The sequence below is a fragment of the Gigantopelta aegis genome, chromosome 3 (assembly GCF_016097555.1).
Source record: "Gigantopelta aegis isolate Gae_Host chromosome 3, Gae_host_genome, whole genome shotgun sequence".
Lineage (NCBI taxonomy): Eukaryota > Metazoa > Mollusca > Gastropoda > Neomphalida > Peltospiridae > Gigantopelta > Gigantopelta aegis.
In genome coordinates, this window is record NC_054701.1 from 67,092,117 (window position 1) to 67,117,815 (window position 25,699).

Here is a 25,699-nt window from a genome sequence, read left to right on the forward strand (position 1 = left end):
ACTGGCACAATGTTCCACACACTGGCACAACCATGTCCGTGGTGAAGAAAGTTTAAAGTTTGTTTTGTTTAACGACACCACTGGAGCACACTGATTAATTAATCATCGGCTATTGGACGTCAAACATTTGGAAATTCGGACTCGTAGTCATCAGAGGAAACCTGCTACATTTTTCCTAATAAAGCAAGGGATCTTTTATATGCACTTTCCCACAGACAGGAAAGCACATACCACGGTCTTTGTCCAGGTGTGGTGCACTGGTTGGAACGAGAAACAAATATATCAGCTGAATGGATCCACCAAGGTGGTTCGATCCTGCAACGCAAGCACTTCAAGCAAGCACTCAACCGATTAGAGGCAGGACGTAGCCCAGTGGTAAAGCATTCGCTTGATGTGCAGTCGGTGTATGATCGATCCCCATCGGTGGACCCATTGGGCTATTTCTCGTCACAGCCAGTGCTCCACAACTGGTATAACAAAGGTCGTGGTATGTACTATCCTGTCTGTAGGATGGTGCATATAAAAGATCCCTTGCTGCTAATCGAAAGGAATAGCCCATGAAGTGCCGACAGCAGGTTTCCTCTTTAAATATCTGTGTGGTCCTTAACCATATGTCCAATGCCATATAACTGTAAATAAAATGTGTTGAGTGCGTCGTTAAATAAAACATTTCCTTCCTTCAAAAGACTGAGCTAAATCCTCCACCCCCACCCCCCACCCCCCATGGTGAAGAAGGTCACTGCGTTATTATGTGTAAATAAAATCAGCGGTCTCAGAGATTGTCTGCCTCATCTAATAAGAGAAAATTGAAGGCAAAATCAGACTGGGACAGGCTGATCAATAACAATGACAGCTGATCCTGTCAGAAACAGTGCCGATCGGTGTGTGCCCATCTTCAGACAGCAGACGCAATCACAGACAGGAAGAACTAGACATGCTGGTGTCAGGCGAGATGTAGCGTACATTAGTTAATTAAGTAAATCAAAGACAGGTTTAGATAACCATCTGCAACTGTAGTTATTGGATGTGAATAAGTAGGCCAACCAGACAGTTTGAGTTGTTTGGGGTTTTTTAAATGTTTTTTTTTTTCGGGGGGTGGTTTAATCAATGTTTTTAAAATGAAAAAAAAACCCAACTTTTTAATCACATATACTAAACATAAGATATATGACCAAAATTACTTTTCTCAACATGTTTGCTTTAATGGCAATGCATGGTGTTTCATCATCTGAAAAGTTCAGCAGTACAGAAATTGAACTGGGATGTGAACCTATAGTCTGTTTCATCATTCTATACCAAAAAAAATTGTAAATAATTTGAGTTTGGTTTGATGTAAGAAGAAAAGTCAAGAGTGTTTTGGAAAAAAAAAAAAAAACAACTATTTGTGGGCAATTTACAAATCGGCTCATAAATAAATAATTTGTAGTAAATACTATGGCTAAAAAAAAGGTGTTCCCTGTGGATCGGACTATAGTACCTTGGTATAATGGCTTCCTAGCCACATGTTCTAATGCCAAAGAGCGTAGTAGGCTTATGTCAAAAAGGGTAGCAGGCTTATGTCAAAGAGGGTTGCAGACTTGTGTCAAAGCGGGTAGCAGACTTATGTCAAAGAGGGTAGCAGACTTATGTCAAAGAGGGTAGCAGACTTATGTCAAAGAGGGTAGCAGACTTATGTCAAAGCGGGTAGCAGGCTTATGCCAAAGAGGGTAGCAGACTTATGTCAAAGAGGGTAGCAGACTTATGTCAAAGCGGGTAATGTCAAAGAGGGTAGCAGACTTATGTCAAAGAGGGTAATGCCAAAGAGCGTAGTAGGCTTATGTCAAAGAGGGTTGCAGACTTGTGTCAAAGAGGGTTGCAGACTTGTGTCAAAGCGGGTAGCAGACTTATGTCAAAGAGGGTAGCAGACTTATGTCAAAGAGGGTAGCAGACTTATGTCAAAGCGGGTAGCAGGCTTATGCCAAAGAGGGTAGCAGACTTATGTCAAAGAGGGTAGCAGACTTAAGTCAAAGCGGGTTGCAATGTCAAAGAGTCAAAGCAGGTAGCAAAGACTTATGTCAAAGAGGGTAGCAGACTTATGTCAAAGAAGGTAGCAGTAGCAGACGGGTATGTCAAAGAGGGTAGCAGACTTATGTCAAAGCTGGTAATGCCAAAGAGGGTAGCAGACTTATGTCAAAGAGGGTAGCAGAATTATGTCAAAGCGGGTAATGTCAAAGAGGGTAGCAGACTTATGTCAAACAGCAGGCTTATGCCAAAGAGGGTAGCAGACTTATTTCAAAGAGGGTAGCAGACTTATGTCAAAGAGGTAATGTCAAAGAGTGTAGCAGCGGGTTAGCAGACTTATGTCAAAGAGGGTAGCAGACTTATGTCAAAGAGGGTAGCAGACTTATGTCAAAGCGGGTAGCAGGCTTATGCCAAAGAGGGTAGCAGACTTATGTCAAAGAGGGTAGCAGACTTATGTCAAAGCGGGTAATGTCAAAGAGGGTAGCAGACTTATGTCAAAGAGGGTAGCAGACTTATGTCAAAGAGGGTAGCAGACTTATGTCAAAGAGGGTAGCAGACTTATGTCAAAGCGGGTAATGTCAAAGAGGGTAGCAGACTTATGTCAAAGAGGGTAATGCCAAAGAGGGTAGCAGACTTATGTCAAAGAGGGTAGCAGAATTATGTCAAAGCGGGTAATGTCAAAGAGGGTAGCAGACTTGTGTCAAAGTGGGTAATGCCAAAGAGGGTAGCAGGCTTATGTCAAAGAGGGTAGCAGGCTTATGTCAAAGAGGGTAGCAGACTTGTGTCAAAGTGGGTAATGTCAAAGAGGGTAGCAAGTTTATAACCTTCCAGCTTTCAGCTGTAGCTGCCAGACAGCCTAACATGTGAAAAGCTGGCCAGAGGTGTTAGTCCCATCGCTTTGATACATAACATCTCCAGAGACAACTCTCTCCAAGCCCCTTACTCTTTCAGTTTGGCACACCATGGTAACTGGAGCTTTATGGTCCTGGGCTAGACTTGGGGAGATCTTGGAGGAGCTGGAGCCCCAGATATGCAGACATGCTCCAACACTAACTAATCCAGTCCCAGCTATGGGTAACTAGTATGGATAGACAGATGATGTGAACCATGAAAGACCATCCGTCTAGAAGAAGGAAAACTCTGATTCAAAAACCCACGTTGACTGGGCTCGGTGGCCTTGACAAACACTAGTCTAGGAAAGTTAAAGTTAAACGTTTGTTATGTTTAATGACACCACTAGAGCACATTGGTAAATTAATCATTGGCTATTGGAAGGAAGGAAGAAAATAGTTTATTTAACGATGCACTAAACACATTTTCATTGACTATTGGATGTCAAACATTTGGTAATACTGATATGTAATGAGGAAACCTGCTACATTTTTCTTAATGCAGCAAGGGATCTTTTATATGCATTTTCCCACAGACAGGATAGCACATACCATGGCCTTTGACCAGTTGTGGTGCACTGGTTGGAACCAGAAAAAAACCAATCAGTTGAATGGATCCACCAAGGTGGTTTGATCGTGCGACACAAGCACCTCAAGCAAACACTCAACAGACTGAGCTAAATCCCACCCATCTAGTCTAGGAAAACCAAACCTTTCATCTCAAAACCTTGCATGATTTGCAGACAAGCATATGTTGGCAAAAGGGTAGGAGAAAGAAAACTTTGATTTCAAACCTGGGCAGAAGATGCTCGCTAGCCTTGGCAAGTGATTCTCTCTAAGACAAGGACAAGTCAGAAAAGAAAGCAATGGGTAGGTTAGGCTCCTCAGCCATAGCAGGCAACTAACCTAGGAGAAGGACATTAAAAAATCGAAACATCATTAGAATGGGCTCATCATCCCAGCAAGAAAACCTATCTTGGAGAAAGAGAAAGAAGACTGAATTAAATCTTTGCAGTCCCCTAAAGATGGGAGACATTGGTCTAAAGATGGGGAGTGGACCGGATATCAATGCATATGATGACTCATGGTTGTGACTACACTGAATGCTCATGACAATGTTGACTCCATGGAACCAAGCAAGGTAGAGATGATGCTGGGCCTAAACATCTACCCTCAAACACCCCACTGCCCCAAATTGCTGGCATCTTCAATCCTTCTGGATTTGTCATGGAAGGAGAGAGTAATGTAACTGGCAACATTAACATCACTATGATGCACTGGAACTCTGATCCTACCAGCCTTTACAAGATATATAGAGAATAATTAGTTAATGGCATAGGATATCTGCTTTATCCTGTGAAGGTAAGAATGGGAAATTCTGCGAGGTTCTGCAGAGCAGAATTTCTTATTCAGCCTGAACAGGATAAAGCAGATATCCAACATCATTAACTAGTTACTATCTTTATCCTGCAGACCATAAAAATTAATGGGTAACGCTATTATTTCTGTTATTTCAGCCACATTGTACGATGACCTAGAGGTCAAATGAGTGATTCTGTAATGTAGGTGTGTGATGTCACATGAGTGACTTAAAAAGTCATATCCTGCTACTATACAGATATGACTTTGATTTTATCTGTCATCATATTCTGTCAAATGAAACAGTGGTTGCAGGATGAAGTACATTACATATGTCCAAGAAGGTTAAAATCACACTTACTCTTGTTCCTGTTACCATACTGCAACGGTTTAACATGGATAAAGTGAACTCACCTCTCTGTGTTCACTGCAGACTTTACACAACCACAGGGGCTGTCTGTTGCTGCCGTACGTATCCACCCCACACTTGGAACACACAGCCTGTAATGTAAACAATTATATAACTATAAAGAATAATATTATTTTACAACAGTCTGCACATCAAATGTAACAAGGAATCCAGAAACCTCACCTTACAGATGGCCAAAAATACTCAGAATGAATTTTTCAGTCGAGGCCTAGGCGTAGGCCCAAGCCCAAGCCCAAGCCCAAGCCCAAGCCCAAGCCCAAGCCCAAGCCCAAGCCCAAGCCCAAGCCCAAGCCCAAGCCCAAGCCCAAGCCCAAGCCCGGTGTGGTGTGGTGTGGTGTGGTGTGGTGTGGTGTGGTGTGGTGTGGTGTGGTGTGGTGTGGTGTGGTGTGGTGTGGTGTGGTGTGGTGTGGTGTGGTGTGGTGTGGTGTGGTGTGGTGTGGTGTGGTGTGGTGTAGGGATTAATGAGGCACATGCACAGCAAGCTGTTTTAGCTCAAGCCTGTTATGGGCACAGGTGCCAGTCTCAGCCGGCTCCTCCGTCCGGGACAGGAAAGGGTTTGGGTGGGTGGGAGAAGGGACCGCCTGCACAGAGCAGGTGCAAGAGAGCACCAACAGCCTGACCAGGGTCAGTAGCAGGCAGAGGAGTCTATAAATGTTTTTGTTTTCATTTTGTACAGTTACTGTATTAACTAAATTTGGTGTAGACTAACTTTAAATGTGGCCATTTAATAAATATGAAAGTGAACTGTATCAAAACTGTATTGTAATTCAATGTACATAATAAAAATTTTACTATTTAATTAAATCCAAAGCCAGCATTAATATGTCACATATCAAGGGGATTCAAATTCCCCAAGAGCCTATTTGCATATACCGTGAAACCCCTCTAAAGCGGACACCCTCGGGACCAAGTAAAATGTCCAGTTCTAAGAGGTATCTGGTTTAGAGAGGTTAATTTCTGTACCGATTTTAAAAAAGGGCCGTGAAAAAATTCCGGTTTTGAAGGAATTCCAGTTTAGAGAGGGTCCAGTTTAGAGAGGGTCCAGTTTAGAGAGGTTTCGCAGTACTTACAATGTATATCATGTCTTACTGTTTTGTTAGACATACCTTTTTTAAATATAATTGTTCAACAAATCCTCAAACAAAAATGCATATTCATCAAAATATTTATGTCATGAAATTTAGGCAGTGATAATAAAACCAATATCAACGTCGACAAATGGTCAAATAAAATATAATTACACCAGGTGCAAGTGCAGTGGAAGTTTGTGAAGGAAGGAAGGAAATAGTTTATTTAACAACACACTCAACACATTTTACTTACTGTTATATGGCGTCGGACATATGGTTAAGGACCACACAGATATTGAGAGAGGAAACCCGCTGTCGCCACTTCATGAGCTACTCTTTTTCGATTAGCAGCAAGGGATATGCACCATCCCACAGACAGGATAGCACACAATCCGACCTTTGATGTACCAGTCATGGTGCACTGGCTGGAGCAAGAAATAGCTCAATGGGCCCACTGACGGGGATCAATCCTAAACCGACCGCGCATCAAGCGAGCACTTTACCACTGGGCTACGTCTCGCCCCCTGGGAGTTTGGGTTAAAACCCTCCCAGTTCAAGGCAAAGTTTTTCTTTTAATTTTCTGGGGGAGCATGAATTGAACCCCGCTTAAAACATCGCTCATCACACAGTCTAGACACCCATCTGCACAATTTCCTGAATATGCAACTGTAATTAAAGAATAGTATGCTTACTTGTTATACGAGATTTCTAAAACTCAGATGGCTACTTTTAGTAAATCTGACTGTACATATGTAATTGTAACATAAAATTCCATTAATCATGAGGCTGGTGTTAATGCACTGATGCATGAGGAACATGTCTGCATCTTAATGCGGTGATGTGCTACGACGTATAAATGGAGACTGATTGGAAATCTGTTGGCTACCTTTCTGCAGTCGTCACAGAAGGTGGGCGACGCACCGAGAAGTCTGAACTCGTCCCCACACAGGATGCACTGAGTGCTCCCATTACCGATACAGTGTTTCTTCATGTTCTCCAGCTTGTCTACCAGGTGCCTGCAACAACAACAACAATACACAGAATATGGTCAGGTTTTGTTTAACGACACCACTAGAGCAGTCTGAACTCATCCCTGCACAGAATGCACTGAGTGCTACCGTTACTGATACAGTACTTCTTCATATTCTCCAGCTTGTCTACCAGGTGCCTGCAACAACAACAACAACAACAATAACACAGATTATTGCTAGGTTTGGTTTATCAAATAAATAAATAAATGAATGAATATTTAACGATACCCCAGCATGGAAAATACATCAGCTATTGGTTTAATGAGTCCACTATATAGAGTACATTGATTTAATAGTTCCATAAGATAATCAGAGAGCATTATAGGTTTTGTCTCCATACATGTATATCTGTACGTCTGTTTTTCTGTCTGTCCATCTGTCTAACATATATACAGATGGAAAGAACTAAATGACCGTGTGGTATTTAAGACCAAAACTAGAGTAGTTATGTCTATTTGATATGCAGAATATGATATGAATGTACTGTGGTGTTAACTGCTGGCTTGCTGGCAATACAGTAAACTTCTTTATACTATTGAGGAGTGGGACATAGCCCCGTGGTAAAATGCTCACTTAATGCGCGGTCAGTCTGGGATCGATCCCCATCGGTGGGCCCATTGGGCTATTTCTCACTCCAGACAGTGCTCCACAACTGGTGTAACAAAGGCTGTGATATGTACTATCCTGTCTGTGGGATGGTGCATATAAAAGATCCCTTGCTGCTAACTGGAAAGAGTAGCCCATTAAGTGTCGACAGCAGGTTTCCTCTCTCCATATCTGTGTGGTCCTTAATCATATATATGTCCGATGCCATATAACCGTAAATAAAATGTGTTGAGTGTGTTGTAAAATAAAACATTCCCTTCCTTCCTTATACTATTGATGAGGGTTTTGTCTGCATATTGGCTGATTTTATTTATGTGTTCCCTTATTTCTTTCACCGGCCTCGGTGGCATCCGTGGCAGGCCATCAGTCTACAGGCTGGTAGGTACTGGGTTCGGATCCCAGTCAAGGTATGGGATTTTTAATCCAGATACCGACTCCAAACCCTGAGTGAGTGCTCCGCAAGTCTTAATGGTGGGTGTAAACCACTTGCACCGACCAGTGATCCATAACAGGGTTCAACAAAGGCCATGGTTTGTGCTATCCTGCCTGTGGGAAGCGCAAATAAAAGATCCCTTGCTGCTAATCGGAAGAGTAGACCATGTAGTGGCGACAGCGGGTTTCCTCTCAAAATCTGTGTGGTCCTTAACCATATGTCTGACGCCATATAACCGTAAATAAAATGTGTTGAGTGCGTCGTTAAATAAAACATTTCTTTCTGTCCTTATTTCTTTCCGTCAGTATAGTTTTCCAGACCTTTTTTTTACAATGCTTTAAAAAAGTGAGATCAAGTTTGTGTATAGCTTTATCATCATATTTTGTGTATGTTTGAGTTACAGATAAAATTTGTGTATAGTTTTATCATCATATTTTGTGTTTGTTTGAGTTACAGATAAAATTTGTGTATAGCTTTATCATCATATTTTGTGTATGTTTCAGTTACAGATCAAATTTGTGTATAGCTTTATCATCATATTTTGTGTCTGTTTGAGTTACAGATCAAATTTGTGTATAGCCTTATCATCATATTTTGTGTCTGTTTGAGTTACAGATCAAATTTGTGTATAGCTTTATCATCATATTTTGTGTCTGTTTGAGTTACAGATAAAATTTGTGTATAGCTTTATCATCATATTTTGTGTATGTTTGAGTTACAGATCAAGTTTGACTTTTATGGAGATATTCCCATTTTTGACAGAGTTATGGCCCTGGAACTTAGGAGATATGAAAATTTGTTGGGCAGTCTTCTCAGAATATTTACTAATCAATTGATAATTCTGACATACAATCTTAAAGAGGAATAACCACTACATTTTCCCAGTAACAGCATGGGTTTTTTAATAAGCATTTTATCACAAACAGAACAGCACATAACACAGCCTTTGATATACTAATCATGGAATATTGGTTGGAACGAGAAAAAATCCGATCAGAAATCTGGGTCCACTGAAGGAATTCAATCCTTTGATCCAAGCACCCGAGGCAAGCATTTTTTTTATTTTTTTTATTTTTTTTATTATTTTTTTTTAGCCCAGTGCCCCCCTTTCCTTTCTCTCCTTTGAATTCCATCTCATTTCTTCCCAATCTGGCAACTCCTATCTTTCAACTTCTTTCGCTGTCCACCTCCACATCCCAGTTCTTGTCTCTCCAACCGCGACAGGTGCTCGTCTCTTGTGGCTATCTGTGCCACATACCTGTTCCCCATCAGCTTTTAGCTGTGGGCTTAGTCTGACCACTTCGGGGAGTGTTCAGTAGTTACTTCTGGCATTGTTAAGAGGCACTTATAACCACCTACTATGCACCCCTACTACCGGCGGTCGTTAGTTAGTGCCGTGGGTCACACCAGCTTTATTAACGGCAGAGGACGAGGACGCCAGGTGGGTGCAGGGATATACACAGAGAGTGCACCCGTGGAGGAAGTTGAGACAGGTAGGCGATGGTGTGGACAGCTCAGAAGACATAGTCGAAGGAAATTGACAGAAAGGGTCGAAACAGATTAAAATCGTGGGAGAAATTGGAAAGTTTTGTATATTAAGATAATGAGAATGATAGGCAGAGGGTGATAGATGAGAAAGATGAATGAATGTGTGAGCCAGCTTTGACGGGATTTGAACCACTGTCGTCAGCTTGATTGTCCAGCAGGAGGCAAGCATTTTACCAAGTGAGTTAGATCCTACTCCAGATCATACAGACATTAAAGTAAAGGTACATATTGTCATGTGCTAATATTTTTGTGTAATGACTAGGTACAACAAACAGGTTGTACCAGCACACAAAAACATATTCCAATATTTCTGCAACTTGTCACTAGGCAGCTACAACACAATACAACAATTTATCCCGTAATCACTGTATTCATTGTCAAGATAATGAGGACTAGATTAATCTCTATATTTTTGGTCAGTGACCAGAAATACAGGTCACGTGACATAAGCCCAACTTGACTCGAGTATTTCAGACTAGATTTTCAATAAACATACTCTTCAAATCATTTGTTTTAGTACAGTAAATGCAAATAAATTTTAGTTTTGCAATAACAATACAAAACTTGTATATTTATTTATGAAATGGAGTTCAGAAAGGCTTTTTGAATGTGACAGAATGTAGCTAGTGTCTTACAAAGAATGATGTCATGTATCTTGTATGACGTCATACGGCAAAAGCCTTGCTAGGTTGACGATACTTTATTTGCATACACAGAAATGGAATAAATAATTATTTTCCACCTATTCCTGTAGGATTGCAGTATAAAAGAAATAACTGGTTACTGTCTTAAGATATCGGCTTTATCCTGCTCAGGTCGCATGGCATTCTAACCTTCGCAGGATAAAGCCGATATCTTAAGACAGTGACCAGTTATTCCCTATATACATATAACTATAAAGAGGTATAATGGTGCATGCTAATATGTTTTTGCAATATTCTGCACAACAAAAAGGTGAGTTCATGAGAAATTAATCTATGCTGGTACGACGAGAAGAGATATCCCTCTGTCAATGTTATGTTCTGCCTAGAAATTTATGAATGGCGGACACAGCACATAGTGTGAAATTCTTGACTCTTATTATATTACCAGTAATGTCATTAAGAACAGAAATAACAGGTTAAAATGGAATTATATGTGGCTAATACTGTCTGCTATGAATGTTGTGTAACCTAAATAACTTGATACCTGAATCCTATGAATGAGGCAATTTCATTAGTTTATCCTCAATATTAACACCGAGAAATTATAGCCGGCTATTACTATGTGCTACAAATGTTAAATGATACAATCAGGTTGATATTAAAAACAAAAACAATCCCTCCAAACAATGGCAATAATTTTTTATCCATCTGCAAACAACTGTCATCAGTAATTATCTCTCATCTACAGCAATACATTCCACAACTCTGCTTAGTGCCGAACAATCGTTAAGTTCGAGCCTTGTGCCCATGCTTATAAAATGTTTAGCGTCTAGACTTTAATCTCTAATGATATCACATACATAAAATATATATGATGGTGCCATGATGTTAAAGTCCTACACTCTATTGGAGTCTTGGGGGCGGGATTTAGCTCAGTCGGTTGAGTGCTCGCTTGAGGTGCTTGTGTCGCAGGATCGAAACACCTCGGTGGATGAATTAAACTCATTAGGTTTTTTGTCATTCCACCAGTGCACCATAATTGGCTGCAGTATGTGCTTTCCTGTCTGTGGGAAAGATGGCTTGCTGCATTAGAAAAAATGTACCAGGTTTCCTCTGATGACTTTGAATCAGAATTACCAAATGTTTGACATCCAATAGCCGATGACTGATTAATCTCTGTCCATCAGTGGTGTTGTTAAACAAAACAAACTTTAACTATTGGAGTCTTGAGTCCATACTACAAACGTTTTATAGGGGGGTGGGGGGTGGGGTCATAACCCAGTGGTAAATGCTCGCTTGATGCGCTGTCAGTTTAGGATTGATCCTGGTTCGTGGGCCCATTGGGCTATTTCTTGTTCCAGCCAGTGCACCACGACTGGTATATCAAAGGTTATGGTATGTGCTATCCTGTATGTTGGATGGTGCATATAAAAGATCCCTTGCTATTAATGGAAAAATGTAGCGAGTTTTCTCTCTAAGGCTATATGTCAAAATTACCAAATGTTTGACATCCAATAGCCAATGATTAATAAATCAATGTGCTCCATTTGTGTTGTTTAAACAAAACAAACAAAAAATTTCATAAATACCAGACCAGGAGCATATTTCACAAAACATCGTAAGTTTATGTCTGCGACTAGCAGTTATGCAGCGCATATATTTACATAGGTTTATCATTTATTTCACAAAGAAAAGTACTTCATTACAAAAAATGGAGCATTTTAAGGACAAAGGGAAATGAAATATGTGTATTTCTAACGATATTTGTTGTACTATATTAGTAATAAGAATTGTGGTTTAGTCGTAGATTTATGTTTACATGCAAAACTAGGCATACGATGTTTAGTGAAATTGGGCCCTGGTAGACATAATTATAGGATATTAAACGAGCTTTCATTTCGTATCATGTCTATGTCCCGAGTGAAATAATTTTCAATTGTCACGAGCTATAGCAAGTGACAATGGAAATTATTTCATGAGGGACATAAACATGATTCGAAATGGTAGCAAGTTTAATATCCTATTTATTACCCATAATCCATCTTAATTTACTGCATACTGCCATGTATTAGTTGACTCCTTGAATAAGCCGACCTCTTAGTGTGACCCTAAATATCTAGTACAAAATCATCAGCCTTGTGTATAAGCCGAGGTCATTTTTTGTCCAGTTGTATGTTGTATCGATTTCAATAATATTGTTAACAAATAGACTTGTGCTTTTCTTGTTCATTATATTTGTTTTCCCTTTAATTATTACAATACCGGTAATCGCGATCGCAATCAATGCGGCAATGCTAACATCTAACATGCCGTGAAAAATAATTTAGAACTGAAAAAGCATAACAGAAAAATAAATAATTCAAGCTGTAACAACATATCACTGCACACAAGTAATTAATTTATTCACTTGACAGAAAAAAGTAAAATCATTGAGGCATGTTGAATCCCCTACACACACAGAAACAAAAGATCATGCGGTCCATGACTGTAGCTGTTCACTGTATATGGTATGGTCATGTGACAATTGTGGGAGTAATTATGTTTTTTCAGTCGGTAATGTTAATAATGAGCTTAATTTATTTATGGCATTACTTTACAGTTTAATGCACTCTCCCAACAAAACAATAATTATTAGAAATATAATACTTGTTTGAAGAAAAAACACTGTTTTGTATCTTAAATTTGCTATATGAAAGACTGGTCCCAGTACAGGTCAAACAAAGATGGCGGACAGTTGGAAAGAATACATTTTTACCATTGAAATGACAATAAAACAAGTAATTTTTTATTATTATTTATCAAACTTATAATGCATTCAAGAACAAAAAACTGCATAATATTGCATAATGGGGTGTTTTATTTATACTGTGCACAAATTATTGTTACTTAATCAGTGAAAGGCTAAGTGACCAAGGGTCTGATCAAAATTTATAAGTCACGGTCGGGCGTATTTTCGATCGGAATTTTATGCTCCAATTTGTTGCCTCAGTGTATAAGCCGACTCTCTTCTTTTGGAAAGTGTTTCTAGACTTCAAAAGTCAGCTAATACACGGCAATATATGGTATATCACTCATTTGGTTGGCATTCCTGTAAAGGTTGTGGTGCACCAATCGATGACGCCATCGTGTGACGTCAAAGTGTTACGTCCCACTTGGCGTTCTAGTGGGATGTATCACTTTGATATGACCAAGATATTTTTAACCATATGGATACACATAATACTACTTTCTAAAGCACTGACCCAATTCTCTCCTGCTCCACCTGCTCGAGGTACTCTGCGCGTGAAATGACCCGCATTATGTGTTCCTGTTCCTCCAGTGTCAGCTGATCCGACTTCTGAAACTGGCCTAAACGACTTGTGTGCACCGACCAGCCAGCTCCCAGTCTGCAAAACACAGATAAAAATTATTACAGTGAAACCTCTCAAAACCGGACCCTCTATAAACCAGAATCCCTTCAAAACCGGACATTTGTCATGGCCTCTTTTTAAATATCTGTACAGAAGAGAACCTCTCTAAACCGGATACCTCTTAAAACCGGATTTTTTACTTGGTCCTGAGGGTGTCCAGTTTAGAGGAGTTTCACTGTATATACAGACGTACAGCATAATTGGTCTAAAATTTGGATTGCAGGATTTTGCTCGTCAGTAAATGCACACCCAAAATGCATCAAGTCATTATATCAACACACCCCATCAGTAGGAACTAGTATGCCCCTTTAATAACGGTTATTTTGTGGTCTAGTAATTTCTCCACAGAATTTCAGTATCATCTGTCTAAAATAGGGTTTAGTTCATTTGTAATAGTAAATCCAAGGTGCAATAAATCATTATGTCAACACACCATCTTAAGGAAGGAAATGTTTTATTTAACGACATACCATCTGAAGGAAGTAGTAGACCATTTTAATAACCATTACTGTGTGGTAAAATAATTTCTCCAAACAAAACATCAGTGTCATCTATCTAACATATAGGATGTAGGATTTAGTTCATTTGTAAAAGTAAGTCCAAGGTGCAATAAATCATTATATCAACTACACCATATCAAAAGGAACTAGTAGACTCCTTTAATAACTGTTATTTTGCAGTCAAGAAATTTCTACACACAAAAGTTTTGTGTCATGTAAAAGAACAGGAAATATAATTACTCATTATTAAAAGTCCATCTGAGATGCAAGAACAATCCTCTTGTGAACTGAAAATTTGTGTTACCAATTTAAGAGTAACACAAAAATAAATTCAAGTAATCCATTTCCATCTCTGCATCCATGTAAATGATGTTTTAAATTTAATTCACAATGCACAAACGAGAAACAGGTTATGCAAAATTAGATTTGCATGAACGATGTACGAACCAAATGATCGCTCTCGCAATTATCTGAGACCTGAAGAGGTCATCAACATATAATTCAGACGGTGGTAGGAAAATAGGATGCGCCTGTAATATCTGTTATTTTGTGCTCAAACAATTAGCACAGACAAAACTACATGTACAGCGTCATATGTCTAAAGCTGGAGGAGAGAAATTACCTTGTTAGTCAGGAAGCAGGAATTACCTCATTAGTTTGAGTTCACCTGACATGCAAGAAGTCATCTTGAGAAAAACACAGTGAAAAGAAATGAGAACATGCTTATATTAATAATGCCTTATGTTTATATTATAGGGGAGTTTTCATTCCAATAGGAGATTTTTAATACCAGTACTGGCTCCAACCTCTGAGGTTGAAGAAGTCATCTTGTCAATCATGCTTTCATTCCTGTACGGGCGGGACGTAACACAGTGGTAAAGCACACACCTGATACGCAGTCAGTCTAGGATCGATCCCCGTCAGTGGGCCCAATGGGATATTTCTCGTTCCAGCCAATGCTCCACGACTGGTATATCCAAGGCAGAGTTCGACAAATCTGCTAGCCCGACGCCAGTGGCTAGTGGTTTTTAAGTTCGGGCTAGTGAGAAATGCAAAACCACTAGCCCGCATTTTATGGCAGAACCATCAAGTCAAACATTTTGAGTTTACATTCTATTGATAGATGATGATCTTTTGCTAACCCACTAGCCCTGTGGCTAGTGACTTTTCAAAATATTTGTCATACTCTGTCAAAGGCTGTAATATATGCTATCCTGTCTGTGGGATGGTGCATATAAAAGATACCTTGCTACTAATGGAAAAATGTAGCAGGTTTCCTCTCTATTACTGTGTCAAAATTACCATATGTTTGACATCCAATAGCTTGTGATTAATAATTCAATGTGCTCTAGTGGTGTCGTTAAACAAAACAAACTTCATTCCTGCCCCGACTCCCAACTCAGTGTGCCCCAACAGGCACACTGGGTAGATGTAAACTTTAGTCACATACTCAAACTCTGAGTTTCATCCATTAGACGGCTGCAATTATGGGTTTAACACTATTGGGGGATGACGACCAGGGCCCCATTCCATGAAGCGATCTTAGCAGTAAGATCACCTTAGTGCATATGGTATCTATGCACTTAAGGTGATCTTAGGACTAAGATCGCTTTGTGGAACGGGGCCCAGGCCCCATGCTTATAAACCTTACAGTCTAGACTTTAATAAAGTCCAGACTTTAACGTCATGGCAACGCCATTCAAATAGCATTATGTTAAAGTCTAGACTTTACGTTTTATAAGCATGGGCTCAGGGCCCCGTTTTAGGAAGTGATTTTAGGACTAAGATCACCGTAATTGTAAAAGGTAGAAATGCACTTCTGGTGATGTTAGCACTAAGATCGCTTTGTAAAACAGGGCCCTGGCAGGAACTGGCTCGGGTGATACCGAGATAACTCAGTTGACAATAAGTATGTAGCACAGCTCTGTCAAGTAGTCCCATACCAAAAGGGAAATATTGCAGCTTCACTATTACATTCATTATCATCATCTGTATATGTTTGTCATGTCCTAACAAAATGTCTTTATTTCCATGTTAAATATTTGTGGGTCTTAAAAAAAAAAAACACACACACACAAAAAACCCATGCTAAAACAGCAACCCAATTTCATTTGTTTAAAATGTGTGTGCTTTCCATTTTAATGGCCCTTCATTGTGAGGGAAAGAGTAGGAAAAACAGCAATTGTAGTTTTGAGATTAATCAACTGAAAGCTCAATCAGATCAGCCGTTAAATAATACATGGTTTCTTGCACTCTTGAGACTATGGAATCAACACAGAACAATGGCTTCCTCCCACCCATACTCTTTTTAACACTGATGATTGCATCACTTTTACGGTTTTTATTTACACAGCCGGAATTAATTATGAAACAAGAATTCCACCGATTTAAATGTCTTGCCTATCATAAAATGTTTTGGTGCTCTGTGATGAACATCCATAGGTGCAACTATACACCAAGTTTTACTGACCTAGGACTTGTAGTTAGTGAGAAACTCATCTAAATGCAAAACTTTAATGTTAAACTTTAACGTAAAAGATGACATTATCATTGCCACTGTTGCCATCACCACCTCCGCTGGACAGGAAATATCTGTATCTGGGTTTTTTACTTCGTAAAGGCAAGACAAAATCTGTCTTTTATTTTCCTGGTATGAGCTTCTTTTCCCACAGGTGTGGTTGGGATGTAGCCCAGTAGTAAAGCATCTGCTTGATGCATGGTCGGTCTAGGATCGATCCCCGTCAGTGGGCCTATTGGTCTATTTCTCGTTCCAGCCAGTGCTCCACGACTGGTATATCAAAGGCCATGGTATGTGTTGTTCTGTCTGTGGGATGGTGCACATAAAAGATCCCTAGCTACTAATGGAAAAAATGTAGCGGGTTTCCTCTCTTTTTTCTTTTTTTTAAACAATATTTATTCATTTAAAATAAATGAAATGGATTGGCAAACAGGCTGTAGGCCTATGTAAATTCCTCTTTAAGACTATATGTCAAAATTACCAAATGTTTGACATCCAATAGCTGATGATTAATAAATCAATGTGCTCTAGTGCTATCATTAAACAAAACAAACTTTTTTCCCACAGGTAAAAAGAAAAACAATCAACTAATTTGCATTACCTTGATATATACACTTAACACTATATTACTACACAAAAATATACCATGTATACACTGTCTAAAACTGTATATGAATCTATTGACAAGCCACTATTCCCCAAAAGGTTCATGCATGCCCACCAGCGCACCCCACACATACACCACCACCATCCTGGCACAGCCTCTGGAATCATCCAGAGGCGAAAGTTTAAAATTGGGCACCAGGATTTAAATAGCTTAGTGATTAGGTTTCTAATTAAGTTTCTAGGTTTCCTGTTTTTATTTTATTTCTTTGCTCCCACTATTTTCTGTCAGAACCATAAAAATCCTCATTTCATATGGAATACCATATGTCTATCAACTCAGGGTTAATGGATTATGATCTGCCAGAATGTCTCAAAAGAGTTTAATTTCTAAGCATCTTAATTGATGAAATTAATCCATACACTTTCAAGCTTAGCAATAATGAAGTCAATTTACACCTTCTACAGTGAAACCTCACAAAACCGGACACTCTGTAAACCAGTTCTCCAAAACTGGTGTAACAAAGGCCATGGTATGTGCTATCCTGTCTGGGATGCAGCATATACAAAATCACTTGCTGCTAATCAAAAAGGGAGCGGGACGTACCCCAGTGGTAAAGTGCCCACCTGATGTGTGGTCGGTCTAGGCCATTGGGCTATTTCTCATTCCATCTAGTGCCACACAAATGGTATATCAAAGGCTGTGGTATGTGCTATACTGTCTGTGGGATTGTGCACATAAAAGATCCCTTGCTACTAATGGAAAAATGTAGCCAGTTTCCTCTCTAAGACTATGTCAAAATTACCAAATGTTTGACATCCACTAGCCGATGATTAACAAATCAAATTGCTCTAGTGGTGTTGTTAAACAAAATAAACTTTAACTTAAACTTTAACTAATCGAAAAGAGTAGCCTAGTGTGTGGCAGAAGAGGATTTTCACTCTCATTATCTGTGTGGTTGTTTAAAAAAACCCACCATGGGTCAGCTAAAAAGACATGATTGACCTTTCAACGAAACACAAGCCACCATTACCACTTAACGTTACATGTGGCTCTTGGCGCCTTGAAATCCTGCTACTCTCATTAAGCTGCATGTTCCAGCTGCCACCTACGACAGGCTTCCTGTTTACAGTGCCTGGTCCCTCGGAGGTCTCAAATCAGTCCACAACAATGATCTCGTTGCCTCAGTCGAGTAGCCAAGCCAATTTGTATATTAATTAAATAATGCCCAGCAGCTGCTGAGGTAAAAGTCGAGCACAATGGTGTATTATATTTCCGCTCTGCCTTTATCCTGTTGACATGTCAACAGTGAAACATCCTGATGCTACACATACCATTTTAGGAATGAGATACAGTGAAACCTCTCAAAAAACAGACTCTCTGTAAACCGGAATTCCCTCAAAAATAGACCCTCTGTAAACCAGAATTCCCTCAAAACCAGGTTCTCTGTAAACCAGCATTCCCTCAAAACTGGACCCTTTGTAAACCGGAATTCCATCAAAACCAGGTTCTCTGTAAACCAGCATTCCCTCAAAACTGGACCCTCTGTAAACCAGCATTCCCTCAAAACTGGACCCTCTGTAAACCAGCATTCCCTCAAAACTGGACCCTCTGTAAACCAGCATTCCCTCAAAACTGGACCCTCTGTAAACCAGCATTCCCTCAAAACTGGACCCTCTGTAAACCAGCATTCCCTCATTCCTTCAAACCAGCATTCCCTCAAAACTGACCCTTTGTAAACCCTTCTGTAAACTGAATTCCCTCAAAACCAGACCCTCTGAAAATGGAATTCTCTCAAAACCAGACCCTCTGACAATGGGAATTCCCTCAAAACCAGACCCTCTGGAACTGGAATTCCCTCAAACCAGATCCTATGTAAATGGGAATTCTTTCAAAACCAGACCCTCTGTAAACCAGAATTCCCTCAAAACCAGACCCTCTGTAAACTGGAATTCATTCAAAACCAGACCCTCTGTAAACTGGAATTCATTCAAAACTGGTACAGAACATAACCTCTTTAAACTAGATACCTTTTTTTAACCAGACATTTTTTTCTTCGTTCCACAGGTGTCTGGTTTAGAGGGGTTTCACTGTCTATCCCAGAAGTCAATATCAAGACATGGGATCCCAGAACACAGGATATGAAAGTACTTTGATATTGGTACTTTCAATTATTTGTAAAGTCATCTTGCTTAAACAGTCACCTTCATGGAACAATCAGCTGTACTGAATGGCAATCTTAAATCTATATCTCTCAAATCATCTACAGTGAAACCCATTTAAACTGGACATCCACAAGACCAGTAAAAGTTTGGTTTTAAGGGGTCTCCAGTTTAGACAGGTTCTATTATTTAAACAAGAGCTCCACTATTTAATTTTTTATTTTGTCAATAGTAGATAATTCATTAATTTTTACAAAACCACCTTAGAATATCCATGTGTGTAGTTCAAGAATCTCTGAAAACGTTCATTGCTAAATTTTTATTTAAATTGTTAAAACATAATACAAAATTTTAAAATTCCAATGTATTTCTCTATTAGTTTGTGAAGACTGCTCCAGAGAATCATAATACCAAGTTAAAGAGCTATTCAATCAACACTCTAGAAGATAGACTGTTAAATTTTTAATGTTAAATTTCTATTTAAAAATATTTAAATTTAATATTAAAACATTTAATTAAATATTTCCAAAATATCTTTCTATTAGTTTGTGAAGACTGTCCCTGAGAATACTTATACTAAGTTTCAAAACTATCCAATTAAAACTTGCTAATAGACTTTTAAATTTTCAGTGTTAAATTTTTATTTAAAATACTAAAATTTAATAAAAATTCATAAACTGAAAATTTGCAAAATATCTTTTTATTAGTTTACAAAGACTGCCCCAGAGAATCATTGTACCATGTTTACTGAGAGTTTGATTATGATTACATAGTAATATGTATTGTATACAATTATATATATATACTCTTCAAAAAAGTAGGGGAACTCAGGTATATTAGCTGTGGGGAATGGTTATATGATAATAATGAATTAATTGGGCAAACATTACAACCGGTAGTTCAGTATTACAGCAGGCTTGATGACCACCAAAGATCTTGAAAGGACGATTGGCGTCAGAAGTGAAATTTGAAAGTAGACGGTTTTTTATCAGTAAATCGCAAATTCAAACAATAAAAACAAAACAATAACAACTGTATGATCAACAGAATGAAAAGGATTGACAGAAATAATGTTCGTACAATAGTCATTTCATATCACTGCAAAAAGTCATTTCATATGATAGTCATTTCGTACCACTGCAAAAAGTCATTTCGTACGATAGTCATTTCATACCACTGCAAAAAGTCATTTCATATGATAGTCATTTCATACCACTGCAAAAAGTCATTTCATACGATAGTAATTTCGTACCATTGCAAAATGTCATTTCGCACAATAGTCATTTCATATCATCATTGGAAATTACTTTAAGAGAGCAGCAAATTGATCGCCTTACATTAACATTTTTAATACATTTTATTTGAAACTTGATGTGGTTGGTGGTCTAGCAACATTTCAGGTGAGTAATCTTCCGCTCGCCTTGAGTCTGCTCGTGGCGAAGACTGGAGGACTTAACACAGATTATTGTCCATTTTCTCGGGGGGAAAAAACAACAACATATCTTTTGAGTTTTGAGGTCAATATACCTAAAACACATTCATAAGACGATGGTTTGAGCTGAGTTTGGCTACTGGGGGTTCCCTATTACTTTTATCCCTATTCTCACAAGATGTTGATTTTATTATATTTCTAGATGATAAAGACACTAAACAAACCAGTTTTCTGTAAAGCTTCTTAGACCAATAATTAAAAAGCTTTTCACTTCTGGTGAGCGGAACTTTGACAAAGCCTTTCAGGTTTATTAGTCCCCAGTCTCGTGCCTGTCTCATTGGCTAGGGCTTCCCGAGGGTTTAGTACGGGACTGATCGATACACTACCTGTAAGGTTTAATCTTTAGAGTTAAGATGTCTACTGACTACTCCATTAATTAAATATGTTACCTGGATGTATTTACTACTAATAAATCCCATTTAATAGAGACATAATACTATCAGTAGATAGCTAAAGAGACAGATACAGAATTAAACATATGGATATGGATAGGATAGATGGACAGATGAACAAGGATGGACAAACTAACAGATTAATTAACACAAATGGATGGATGGATGGATGGATGGATGGACGGACGGACGGACGGACGGATGGACGGATGGATAGATGGATGGATCAATCGATGGATGGATGAATCGATGGATGGATGAATCGATAGATGGATGGATGGATGGATGGATGGATGAATTGATGGATGGATGAATTGATGGATGGATGGATGGATAGATGGATGGATAGATGAATCGATGGATGGATGAATTGATGGATGGATGGATGAATTGATGGATGGATGGATGGATGGATGAATGGATGAATAGATGAATGGATGGATGGATGGATGGATGGATACATGCACAGTCGAACAGACAGTTGAACAGACAGTTGAACAGAAGGTCAGATAGACTAGCATTATATCTGAAAATGTAAACTTTACAAGATACAGCATGTAGCTTTTAGAAAACAAATTCAATGGAATGTTACAAAGTTCACAATTTCATGGCATTTCCCAAAATACATTTTTTTGAAATCATTACCATAAAGGTGTTCAAATACTGGTAAAACTTGGGGTTTTTTTTTTTTTTTTGGGGGGGGGGGTTAATTTGCTTCTCTTTTTTTCTGGAAAAGCAAATTTAAAAAAAAACAAAAAACACACACACAAGTTTCTGGAAAAAAATTCCATACCTTGCACAGTCTTTTATTTAACAAAATAAGCCTGGTCTATTATTGAATTTCAATATAGCAATACTTTACAATTGATGGAGGAGCAACCAATCATGATGCGAGGTTAAAAACACTAAAATCTATACTGATTGCATCAGGATCCACGTAACTCGGTGAGTATAATTATAGTGAATTAATTCTGCTTTGTGTTCGTATATTGATCGTGGCACTGACGTGGAAACAAGCCACTAATCACATAACAAGGCCCATCATAATCAAATGAATAAAAAAAAAAACTTTCAATAAGTCAGCTGAAGCAGACATAAATTCATGAAAATGAAAACACAAAATAAACAGATTAAGTGCTCTCTGACCTTGATATTTCGTTTCGCAATATTTCAGAGGAAAAGGAATGTGTGTTTAATAAAATCTAGACATATTAATTTATAAAAAAAAGTTAAAAGTTAGAGTTTGTTTTGTTTAATGACACCACAAGAGCACTCCGACGCCATATAACCGTAAATAAAATGTGTTGATTGCGTCATTAAATAAACCATTTCCTTCCTTCCTTCCACCAGAGCACATTAATTTACTAATCATCGGCTATTGGAGGTCAAACATTTGGTTATTCCAACATATTGTGTTTGTTTTGTTTAACGACTCCACTAGAGCACATTGACTTACTAATCATCGGCTATTGGAGGTCAAACATTTGGTTATTCCAACATATTGTGTTTGTTTTGTTTAACGACTCCACTAGAGCACATTGACTTACTAATCATCGGCTATTGGAGGTCAAACATTTGGTTATTCCAACATATTGTGTTTGTTTTGTTTAACGACTCCACTAGAGCACATTGACTTACTAATCATCGGCTATTGGAGGTCAAACATTTGGTTATTCCAACATATTGTGTTTGTTTTGTTTAACGACTCCACTAGAGCACATTGACTTACTAATCATCGGCTATTGGAGGTCAAACATTTGGTTATTCCAACATATTGTGTTTGTTTTGTTTAACGACTCCACTAGAGCACATTGACTTACTAATCATCGGCTATTGGAGGTCAAACATTTGGTTATTCCAACATATTGTGTTTGTTTTGTTTAACGACTCCACTAGAGCACATTGACTTACTAATCATCGGCTATTGGAGGTCAAACATTTGGTTATTCCAACATATTGTGTTTGTTTTGTTTAACGACTCCACTAGAGCACATTGACTTACTAATCATCGGCTATTGGAGGTCAAACATTTGGTTATTCCAACATATTGTGTTTGTTTTGTTTAACGACTCCACTAGAGCACATTGACTTACTAATCATCGGCTATTGGAGGTCAAACATTTGGTTATTCCAACATATTGTGTTTGTTTTGTTTAACGACTCCACTAGAGCACATTGACTTACTAATCATCGGCTATTGGAGGTCAAACATTTGGTTATTCCAACATATTGTGTTTGTTTTGTTTAACGACTCCACTAGAGCACATTGACTTACTAATCATCGGCTATTGGAGGTCAAACATTTGGTTATTCCAACATATTGTGTTTGTTTTGTTTAACGACTCCACTAGAGCACATTGACTTACTAATCATCGGCTATTGGAGGTCAAACATTTGGTTATTCCAACATATTGTGTTTGTTTTGTTTAACGACTCCACTAGAGCACATTGACTTACTAATCATCGGCTATTGGAGGTCAAACATTTGGTTATTCCAACATATTGTGTTTGTTTTGTTTAACGACTCCACTAGAGCACATTGACTTACTAATCATCGGCTATTGGAGGTCAAACATTTGGTTATTCCAACATATTGTGTTTGTTTTGTTTAACGACTCCACTAGAGCACATTGACTTACTAATCATCGGCTATTGGAGGTCAAACATTTGGTTATTCCAACATATTGTGTTTGTTTTGTTTAACGACTCCACTAGAGCACATTGACTTACTAATCATCGGCTATTGGAGGTCAAACATTTGGTTATTCCAACATATTGTGTTTGTTTTGTTTAACGACTCCACTAGAGCACATTGACTTACTAATCATCGGCTATTGGAGGTCAAACATTTGGTTATTCCAACATATTGTGTTTGTTTTGTTTAACGACTCCACTAGAGCACATTGACTTACTAATCATCGGCTATTGGAGGTCAAACATTTGGTTATTCCAACATATTGTGTTTGTTTTGTTTAACGACTCCACTAGAGCACATTGACTTACTAATCATCGGCTATTGGAGGTCAAACATTTGGTTATTCCAACATATTGTGTTTGTTTTGTTTAACGACTCCACTAGAGCACATTGACTTACTAATCATCGGCTATTGGAGGTCAAACATTTGGTTATTCCAACATATTGTGTTTGTTTTGTTTAACGACTCCACTAGAGCACATTGACTTACTAATCATCGGCTATTGGAGGTCAAACATTTGGTTATTCCAACATATTGTGTTTGTTTTGTTTAACGACTCCACTAGAGCACATTGACTTACTAATCATCGGCTATTGGAGGTCAAACATTTGGTTATTCCAACATATTGTGTTTGTTTTGTTTAACGACTCCACTAGAGCACATTGACTTACTAATCATCGGCTATTGGAGGTCAAACATTTGGTTATTCCAACATATTGTGTTTGTTTTGTTTAACGACTCCACTAGAGCACATTGACTTACTAATCATCGGCTATTGGAGGTCAAACATTTGGTTATTCCAACATATTGTGTTTGTTTTGTTTAACGACTCCACTAGAGCACATTGACTTACTAATCATCGGCTATTGGAGGTCAAACATTTGGTTATTCCAACATATTGTGTTTGTTTTGTTTAACGACTCCACTAGAGCACATTGACTTACTAATCATCGGCTATTGGAGGTCAAACATTTGGTTATTCCAACATATTGTGTTTGTTTTGTTTAACGACTCCACTAGAGCACATTGACTTACTAATCATCGGCTATTGGAGGTCAAACATTTGGTTATTCCAACATATTGTGTTTGTTTTGTTTAACGACTCCACTAGAGCACATTGACTTACTAATCATCGGCCACTGGAGGTCAAACATTTGGTAATTCTGACTTGTATAGTTATCAGAGAAAAAACACTACATTTTTCCATTAGCAGCAAGGGATCTTTAATATGCAATTTCCCACAGACAGGGAAACACATACCATGGCCTTTGACCAGTAGTGGTGCACTGGTTGGAACAGGAAAAAACCCAATCAACTGAATGGATCCACCGAGGTGGTTCAATCCTGTGATGCAAGCACCTGAAGCAAGCATTCATTCCGACATATAGTTTTAGAGAGGAAACCTGCTACATTATTCCATTAGTAACAAGGGATCTTTTTATATGCACCATCCCACAGATCGCGTAACACATACCAAGGCCTTTGATATTCCAGTCATGGTGTACTGGCTGAAACAAGAAGTAGCCCATAGGGCCCACTGACGGGGATCGATCCTAGACTGACTGCGCATCAAGTGAATGCTTTACCACTGGGCTACATCCTGCCCCTTGGAGGAAAGTAAACCAGAATGTAAAAAGAAGGAAGGAATGTTTTATTTCATGACACATATTTTAATTAGTTAAATGGCTTGGGACATATGGTTAAGAAGCACACAGGGCTCGGGACATATGGTTAAGAAGCACACAGGGCTCGGGACATATGGTTAAGAACCACACATGGCTCGGGACATATGATTAAGAACCACACAGGGCTCGGGACATATGGTTAAGAACCACACAGGGCTCGGGACATATGGTTAAGAAGCACACAGGGCTCGGGACATATGGTTAAGAACAACACATGGCTCGGGACAT

General features: G+C 38.7%; 1 protein-coding gene across 4 annotated transcripts in view; it reads right to left on the reverse strand.

The window, feature by feature from the left end:
• Window positions 1-25,699, reverse strand: part of LOC121368704 (double C2-like domain-containing protein beta) — a 122,477-nt gene that overhangs the window by 33,719 nt on the left and 63,059 nt on the right. For all 4 annotated transcript variants that reach the window (XM_041493448.1, XM_041493447.1, XM_041493444.1 and 1 more), the window contains exons 3-5: window positions 13,255-13,398; window positions 6,637-6,766; window positions 4,665-4,751 (exon numbers count right to left, since the gene is read on the reverse strand). In XM_041493448.1, coding sequence (XP_041349382.1) covers window positions 4,665-4,751; window positions 6,637-6,766; window positions 13,255-13,398 — 361 coding nt within the window. The remainder of the gene's footprint in view (window positions 1-4,664; window positions 4,752-6,636; window positions 6,767-13,254; window positions 13,399-25,699) is intronic.